The following is a 9,763-nucleotide window of genomic DNA, read 5'->3' as shown; positions in this document are numbered from 1 at the left end:
TTTTTTTAATCCTTCTACTGAAATAGTATAAAACTAAAAGTTGGTGTGGCAGACAGCAGAAATAACGTATAAACGCAAGGCTCACAGGAACAATTAAAGTCCTAGGGAGGACACCATTCCACTACTACTTTCGATTTTCGCTAGTAATATGAATTCTATTGTTGAACCAAAATTATTGAATTATCCTATAAGTGCGAATGTGTCCTCATCAAGATTCATCGTGATAGGTCAGTTGCAAGGAATATAGCCCGTAAATGTCCCACCGGCAGTTGTTGATGTTGCTGCTTCTTTGGCTCAACTATGCAAAGTACATAAGTAGAAGTTACGTAAATAAACACACACATAGTTGATATATATTAAGTAGTATTAGCTTTATTATTTTCATTTAATTAGTTTGAACGAAAAATGTATTAACATTTAAGTAAAACAATGTTTTACAGCGGTTTTAATAGTCGACGAGCATTCCTTCTGTGGTGACGAGACGAATCTTCATAAGCATCGACAAGTTTTGAGCCAATACAGCTATAGATCTCGTAGACTTGCGTTCTCCGTATGCAGACAAAGCTGTTCACAATCCATATTTGTATATACTATAGCAATGATCGGTGCAAATAAAACAATAACGTTTTTATTTATAAAGGTACCGACATTAGCAAATTGGTATTTACATATAAGCTTTTAAGCACACCTTACCATAATCTAAAGTTTCATCAAAATCAGTGAATTCTATCATGCAGTTTCATAAAAATCGGGTAACTGTAATTTGTACATATACCTAAAAAAGCAATGATTGGCGCGCAGAAGTGGTGAATTCGGAGGCGGGTATAGTGTATGCCGAAGTCGGGCGTCTGCAACCGTAACGTTCTACTCATTCGCGCAATGTCTTTGAATTTTGGTAGCAAAATTAAAACATTTGTGTATTTGAAAGGGCTTTCGCTCTTTGTGTTTGTTTATTGGTAAAATTAAATCAATATCTTCACTTTATTTGTTTTTTGTTACCTTTTTTCAGTTTGTTTTTCTTAGGAAAAAGAACATTTGTTTGAAAGTATCAGCGTTGTACAACTAGAAGGAGGAAGAAAACAAAATAATGTTGAAAAACAACATGAAATCATAGAAATTTTTATATGTTTAGCATGTAGCTGTTGCTGGCAGTTGAAGTTGCTAGTCACCAGCTCTCCATTTGACACTCATCATACCAGCTGTGGGGAAGTAAAAAAGACGTACAACAATATTACATAATTGCAGAAAAACGGAAAGAAAATATTAGCGTAATGCTGCTTGGTGCAGTAACTTTTGTTGTTGGTTGTTGTAGTTGTTGATGTAGCTATGTTGATATTCCAGCGACGTTGCGAATAGTACAGCTTTAAGAAAATATATAAAACAAAATCTCGTGGACTTGAAATGGAAACCTGCAATTAAATATGCATTACTATTTCTTGTTTAAACATTATCGAACTCTCTCTACTCTTACCTTTTGTATCAAATATGTGGGGTTCCATTTTGGTCAAAGCCAAAGTAAATAAATGGGCGATATAACTATGAAAACTAAACCTTATGGTATATGTATAGCTTTTTACACTGAAAAAAAATAGAGAAGTTCGAATTATTAATCGAATAATAACTATTTATTTTTGGTAGTTTTAAAATGTACAGGGGTTTACTAGTTTAGTGCGAAGCAATTCAGACATAAATGTATGCTGTTGAAACTGTTTTTTATTCACAAACTAGCGTATCCGGCTTGCATTGATGCGCCACTGAATTGTAGTGCTTCTTAAGCTTTTCGGCGTCACATCATTCCCAATACCTCCATCGCTTTTTATTGCTTCGATTAGATCCTTGATTATAGTTGAAACCCCACCGACGTCCACCTTCCTTCGTCTGTACAGAGGATATCCATCGCCTCCTGTTTGTGTTTCTTGGGTCAGATGTGGATGCCTTTTCGCGCATTTGCCGAAAATTGGCATTTTCAGCTGCCCTTTTTTCGCTCATCCTTTTCGATTTTGTGGTATTTTTTTTATTTTTACCAATATATATATACATATATACATATATATATATATATATATATATATATATATATATATATATATATATATATATATATATATATATATATATATATATATATATATATATATATATATGTATATACTTCCATTTTTATACATATAGATAAACAAAATATATAGTTTTCTTTTTGTGTTGGGTTTGGGATATATAATGATGAACTCTTGCTTTCCATTCTTGGTCATTATCGCAGTGCTTCTATTTCTACAACGTAAAATATTGATGATCTCAAATACAAAAAAGTGGAGAAGCTAAGGTCGGGTGTCCCGACTTTTAAATGCTCTGTACATATGTGTAGAATAGTTAAAGAAAATAAAAATATTATGAAATTAAACAAGAGATAACGCTACAGTCCAGCAAGCCCGACAGTGAAATACCCTGTACCCAGGTAAACTTCCGACCCTGAGGTACACTGCTGGTCTTAGGTTAGACGCACGCTTACTTGCAATAAAATTTGTTTAATATCTATCACTTTAATGCTGACTGAGAAAATTTTGACATGCAAAAACCTTGGGTATTCAATGATACTGTAAATATTATATTCGAATAATTTAAAAAAATTATCAAAATTGTGTTTTTCAAACCTTTTTCTTGGTCAATAGAATAGACGCACTTAGACATATTAATTTTTTTTAAGGAAATAATTTCAGTAATGAATACTGCAGCAGTTAGTAACAAGGGAGGCAGTACCAGAGCACTAACAAGTTGTTAGTAATAACTTCATATATCCGGACCTTCATAGAATGATACAGGGAATTTATGTTGGTCAGGGAAATCTCGCTTAAAGAACGTTTAATAGCTTCAGTTAATGTTTCCTTATCTTCGTATTGTATTCCCCATTCGTATACCTTCCGTGCAAGCCAGCCCCAAACATTTTCAATTACGTTCAGATCCGGAGAATATGGTGGCCAGGTCATGATATTAACGTTTCGATTCCAATTTAACGACTTTACTACTCGAGCGTTATGAATAGAAGCATTATCTTGTTGAAAAATGTATGAAACTGGTCCGAAGATATCATTAAATTTAAAATTTTTTAAATACGGACTCCAACAATGCTTTGATCGATAAAAATTAAGTTAATTAAGTCACACATTGACTCCACCTTCTGGGAAGGTGATGGCGGTTTAAATATAACTCATCTTTTCGCAAATCGTGATAATAGTATTGAAATCCGTCAGAGCCGTCTAAATTAAAATGTTTTTCATCAGTAAAGACAACCAAACGTTAATCATTAAGTCGAGTGTCAGATTGAACAGTCCACGACATGTTTTCCTTCGCAAATTGATTCAGAGGAGGCTTTTATTGATTTTTAGACGCTTCAGGTGCTCTGCATTTATGATTGTACGCTGAACAGTTAAAAGGCTTGCTTTTACTCCTGCTAATTCCTTAATCTAAGCTGCTGACTTAGTCGAAGTGGAAGCAAATCTAACGATTTTGCATTCTGCTTGATCAGTTAGTGATTTTTAGGTAGTACTGGCGAGAATTTGTTTTGCTAATAACTTTTCTTAGAACTGACAGAATTAAATACAAATAAACAACAGTAGATAATTGTATATAAATTATGTGTGCAAAGTTGGGTTTAGGTAGCATTTGAAATGTGGACGCTATTGATCGACTTCTCTCGTCATGCTCATTCAGAATATATATACTTTATGGGGTTGGAGATGCTTCCTTCTGCATGTTACATACTTTGCACAAACCTAATATACCCTTTTTACCCTACGGGTATAGGGTATACAAATGTATAAAAGGGAAGTCCCACTTTATACACCATCAGAGTGCTTAACACGACGTTTTCAAGGAACGTAACCCCCGCGTTAATCGAGGGCTAGGTGTACTTGGTGGGGTAGCTACGCCTCCTTCTGCCTGTTAAATTTTGCATCTCCCGTAAACCTAATATATTCTTGTACATTTCATGTACAGAGTATAATTATACTAGAGTATATATATATGTATATGAAAAAGAATTTCAACTTACAAGAAATTGTCGTTGCTGTGGATGCAACTGCAGTTGTTGCTGTGGCCGTTGCTGATGCGACTGCGATTGTTGTGTTTGTTGTTGCAGCGGCATTTGACTTTATTCGGAGTGTTGATGTTGGTGGTTGAAGTGAGTTTTCATCATCATCATCGTCGATATAATAGCAATTGACTTTGATGTCGCCGCTGCCTCCGCCATTGCTGTTGGTGTTGCTGCTGATATAGTTTGCTGCACTCGATGAAGTTGCTGTCGTCGCAGCAGGCTGTTTGCGCTTGTGCCCCGTTATGCTTAAAGCGGCCGTTAAACTCGAAGCCGCGTGTAGAATTGAACGTTGATTAAAAATGCTATTGGATGCAGCAGCAGCGGCGGCATTGTTGTTCTTGCGGAATTTATGTGGCATTGGCATGGCAGCATGGTGATGATGATATGGATGTAACTGTGGCGGCGGCAGCTGTTGTACTGTTGGCGGTTGTCACGAGCAGGCTACTTCGGCGGTTGTGTTGCTGCTGTTGCCATTGTTGTGCGGTGGAGGTTGCTGCATTTGATCCTGTTGGCTACTCTCCGCGCCCTCTAAGCAGACGACATCGTTACCGTTTTTACCAATCGGCGTTGCCGCCTGTGTCGTTTTAAAGTTAGGACCACTTGTCTGAGACGACGTAGGTGTGGTGGGCGTTTGCGCACCCATGTCACTCGACGCATTTGAGTTCTCCTCGGTTAGCTGCAAATTTGGGGTATTAATTAATTGGTGCTCATGGTAAGTTTATGCAAGGCCTCTTATTTGAATTGTAATTAGTTTCTTAAAAATACCATTGGAGAAAAATTGGTATATCTGACGCTTCTCTTCTTCGTAGAAATCATGAATTCCGCGCATTGGCATTACATTTTGAGGTGTACTACTAATGGTGGATAACATACTACGTACCGATTCACTCAAGCGCTGCCCCTTAGCTCCTCGACTACTAGACTGTGATTGCTGGCCAGGCGGTAATGGTTCCTGTGACTGCGCCAGCTCGGAAGACAGGCGCTTACGATTGGCCAGCATCGTGTTGTTAAAATTTGTGTGATTCTCCATAGATTTACGCTCCCGCTTGAGAAAGTCTGCATCCAAATACAAGGAAAGCTGCTTCCGCTTCACGTGGCGTGCGTCAATAGTCATACCCTCCTTAAGCATTTTAATGTTGACCTGTGCAATGCCAGATGCATGAGATATATAGTAATTGTAATTTTATTTTATGTTACTTACGCCATGCACAATCACATGTTCTGTAAAGTTTTGTATGCTCTCAGTAAGATCCACATTTAAGTTCTCCGAGCGCTCAAACTCCAGACCAATAAACCACATGGAACAGAAAGGCGCCGTCGTCACCGATGACTGTGTCTGAGCGGCCGACATCTGCTTTTGTTCGTCCTCGTTGCCGCTGTTGTTCTGCGAGTTGTTGCCACTTAGGCCCTTTTTAAATTCAAAGCATTTGGGATTCACGTGAGCTAATGCTATGTGTGGATTACGCTCCAAGTTGCCAATGAGCAGGCGTATCTTGGACTCGACCAGGCCACACCATTCCAGATGATCATCGGCCGTCTGCGAGTTCACGAGCAAAACAATGAAATGCCGATATCTGTAAAAGAAGCTGGGCGCCTCAAACAAACGATCCCAGGGCACGCGACCAAGCATAATTTCGTCCGTGATGCTCATGCCGCGATTGAACTCAGTCAATATAACTTTTTTTGTCGATTCCGATACATTAAATGTGGAATTCTGTTGTGGATATGCGGGTGTAATGATGGGCATCAAATGGTACCGGTCCGAGGCATTAACTCGTGGATCCCAAACCTACGAAAAGTAACAGAAAAAAATTAATAGCAATCGAAATTGCTATACCAAAAGTTTAAGACTAACTGGAAAACGCAAGTTGACGTTGTCAGGATGCTTTAGTAGCACCGGGTTGGGCCACTTCCAACGCGAAAAGACCAAGAAGAACTTGTGCACCAATGTGGCTGCTGCGGCATTTGGATACAACTGACAAGTACGTGCCACCAGCATCGCCCAAGTAACACCGCCAAAATATCCCAGGGAATTTGAATATATGCCATGCTCTGTAGAAAAGGATATTTAGAAATTTCCGTGATTAGATTCGAAGCAACTCACTCTTTGCCCAAAGCTTAATAGTGCGCAACGCCAGTCGAAAGTTCTCAATATTGGGTACAAGTGCAAGTATCTCATCTGTTACCCGGCAGCCGTTCAGACTGCGCACTGACCGTGGATCTAGGTTCTTCAACAAATTATCGTCCCGCAAATCAAAGTCGTCGGGTATTTCTTTGAGCGAAAGTCTCGCAAACAGTAAATCGATCTCAATTCCATCGAAATTCATCTTTATAACGGGCACATAGGCTTCTTCTACTGAGCGACATTCGGTAACCTCAGGCTGCTTTTTGAGCACTTCGAAAAAGTATTGAAAGTATTCGCTGCGCTCAATATTCCTCGGCGCTACGCAGAGCGCGTCTATGTCAGCGCCCTTATGGTGCACGCCCAGCCGATAGGAGCCGAATGTGTAGATTTTTCCACCCAACTTTTCGGCAGCAGCCTCAGGCATATTCTTGCTAATAGATATCTCCATGACCCATTGCTTTACTAGAGTATTGAGCTTGGCGAGAATTTCCATGCGATGATTCAGTTCGTCCTGGCTCTCAAACACATTGTACGGCTCCAGGGACTTACTTAGCTCTTCGGTGCGCTGCAAGTCCTCAGGACGAGGTTCAGCGAGGCTTATGGCTGAGGTCATTCCCAACTGTTTGGCGGGCTGTCCGCCAGAGGTAGTGTTGCCATTTTGTTGCTGACGATTTGTTGGTTCGGAGTTCCACATGTTGTATACCTTCGGTTTAGTTAAGTATGTACTGAAAGGCAAAATTAATCCATGTTAGAACAAGAGCCTGAGTCAGATATATTGCCTTACCTAGCTAGTCCTAAAGTAGTTTGTCTAAAGTATAATTAAGTTGCTTGATGCTCCAGTGGTAGCAAATGGAATTATGTATGGTATGTGGCTGGGTACGCTCCTTCGATTCCACACCGAAGTCTGTCCACAAGGCTTCGTCGAGTAAAATGCTGCATGATAGACATAAAACTTTAGTTTGCTATGACAGTAAATGCAATGAAATGGTCTTGCAATTGGATATTATAAAATTTTCCAGACATTGGTCTTTTATACAAAAACAAATGAAATGCGCTTGCGTTGGTCACACCAAAACCACACAAAAATAAGAGATCAAAAAAGGCGCTCGCTGTTGCTAATAAATAAATTTGTAAAAATCTGACAGGTCTTATTGTAGAACACAAATCATTTTATCAATGCACTTAGGAAGATACAAATGCTTACATATGTATAAGGAAAGCTAAAACAAACATAAACAAATAGGAAATGGAAATCAGTGTGTAATTTTCTCGCGTAGGTAAGCTACCACGACTGTTTTGCGCACGAGCACACACAAATTTACACTAATACAAGCTTATACATATGTATGCATTACAACGTATTGATGTATCTACGCATATGTATTTGTATGCGAACACATACATGTGCAAAAACAATATGAGTAACAACTTTATCTATTGTCTTTAATTTATTTGTTTATGCTTACCTGCGCTTGTTTTTTCAAATGTTCGTTTAATTACCCAAATAAAATCACGATTTCAGTTTCAAGTAAATTGAAATTTCGTTAGATAAATGTATGTGAATATGTGTGTTCCTATGTACAAGTGTATATGTATGTATGTCATTTAGCGAGACAGAAACACTGCGTTCAATTATTTTGCGGCGGCGCGCACATTGATGGCGTTGCATTGCTATTGGACAAACATTTGCATTCACGTTTGCCTTTGATTTGCATTTGCGTTTACTAACAATATATATTTAATCTTAAATCTAAGCACCGCACCGACACGAATACGAATACAATGTGTGGATAGAAAAAGAGAAGCCAAAAAATGCAGAGTTGCTTTGAGTGTCGACGCCAAAACTGGCGCCATCTGTGCGACAACAGTTGCCTTCTTTTAAGAGTTGCCAGATTTATATGGCAGAATACTGCATTCGATACAAAAGTCGAAGGAATTATAAAACTGGCATACAACAATTGAAAATGTAGGTATAATTACGGAAATTCACAAACTTGTCCTGCTAAGGCCTTAGGAGAATATGTAAATCAAATTCAGTTATTCTATCTCTTATACCTCCAGAGATTCTTGCTTCATACACATATATGGACATGAGTATATCGACTAACAAATCGATTATAATAGACATGCACCCAATCAAAATTCGCTGTAATATTAAAAAATGGTACTGGTGTCATCTATTGGCGGTTGGCAACTACATAACTACCATTGAGGTGATTGTTCTTGATGTGTAGTTATAACTCGAAAAGAATGGTCTGAATGAAGATGTCCATCCATTTCAATCTTTTTTATAACATATCATCCCAAAGTATATGAAATAATAACGTCTACATATGTTAAAAAAATACTTGCGTTTTTCTTAAATGGTAGTCGGTAATTATACTACATACATATGTATAAGTATAATAGCTGGCAATAGTTTTATGTTGTTGCTTATTTTTATAAAACATTACATTTTAAACGAAGTGCGAAGTGAGAATTGGTTAGTATTTTTATTCGATGTTTGGACAAATCAACATTACGTTAAATAACAATATCGATGGCATGTTATATCGATGTTTTAGCAGCCCTGGGCTAACATTTGCTTGTTGATAAAACCAGTGTTGCCAATTTGGCTTTTTTCCAGTCAAATCTGGTTGTTTTTGAAAAGAGATTGCGGGAAAATATTTCAAATTGCGGGAAAATATTTCAAATTGCGGGAAGCGGAAATTCTGGCTTTAAAAAAAAAAAACATTTAGATTTTTTTCCGCTCTTTAGAATTTTGCCAACAAATATGTAAAAAAAGTGGAAACGAGGCAGCTTTATATGTATATGTCGTAAATGATGATGGTTTATTGAACTCTTTTTATACAAAAAGTGACTTTTGTACTAATTATGTATGTATATAATGACGCTCACCTGTGACAGTAATGGCGCTCGCTTTTGAAAGAATACAATGAAAAATGTAGAGATGATGGACTCACAAAGAAGCTCAGACGTTCTATGGGCGCGTTTTAGGGGAAAAACAAAATTGGTTTTGTAAGCTACTGAAGCAAGAAGCAGCGCTGTGCTAATTGTTGCTCAGCATACAGCAGTAGCGCAGATTGACCGATTGATTAAGAGGTGCATACGACTACATAAAACAAAATGCGTAAATATCATTAAAAATGTTCACCAAGATGATTAAAAAAAACCTTGGAATATACATTTTTCTCTCAGCTTTTCTTGTAAAAATAAATGTAGCTTTCTATTACGCTTTTTTGGAGACATTTTTTATTTCACTCTCTTTCCCGTCAAAAACAGCCTTTTCCTTCTAAAAAGTTGGCAACGCTTTAATGTTTAAAACCCAGATTCAAACCAATCCGCTTTTCTTAATATTGCCAACATTAGAAATTAGAAATTAGAAACTAAGCACCATTAGCTTAAATGAAACTACCATCTCTATTTCATATTTGATTTTATTTCAGTGGTTTCACATTTCCACTTTTCGGTTATATTCTGTTGGATTTATATAAAGTTAAAAAGTGTTTCCAGAGTAAAAAAAAATGCTGAATGAAGTTTCATCATGA

General features: G+C 37.6%; 1 protein-coding gene across 1 annotated transcript; it reads right to left on the bottom strand.

Moving 5' to 3' along the window:
- Nucleotides 1-918: 918 nt before the first annotated feature.
- LOC115633664 (poly(A) polymerase type 3) lies at nt 919-7,966 on the bottom strand. Its single transcript, XM_030531109.1, has 9 exons — nt 7,682-7,966; nt 7,000-7,148; nt 6,195-6,940; nt 5,946-6,142; nt 5,292-5,879; nt 4,971-5,231; nt 4,049-4,766; nt 1,472-1,578; nt 919-1,409 (listed from the first exon to the last, which is right to left on the bottom strand). Exons 3-7 carry the CDS (start codon nt 6,907-6,909, stop codon nt 4,521-4,523), a joined length of 2,007 nt encoding a protein of 668 aa, XP_030386969.1. The 5' UTR covers nt 6,910-6,940; nt 7,000-7,148; nt 7,682-7,966; the 3' UTR covers nt 919-1,409; nt 1,472-1,578; nt 4,049-4,520.
- Nucleotides 7,967-9,763: the final 1,797 nt, after the last annotated feature.

Source organism: Scaptodrosophila lebanonensis, unplaced genomic scaffold (assembly GCF_003285725.1).
Source record: "Scaptodrosophila lebanonensis strain 11010-0011.00,11010-0021.00 unplaced genomic scaffold, SlebRS2 tig00000001-arrow-pilon, whole genome shotgun sequence".
In the NCBI taxonomy this organism is placed as follows: domain Eukaryota; kingdom Metazoa; phylum Arthropoda; class Insecta; order Diptera; family Drosophilidae; genus Scaptodrosophila; species Scaptodrosophila lebanonensis.
This window is presented reverse-complemented; position numbering and strand designations above follow the sequence as displayed.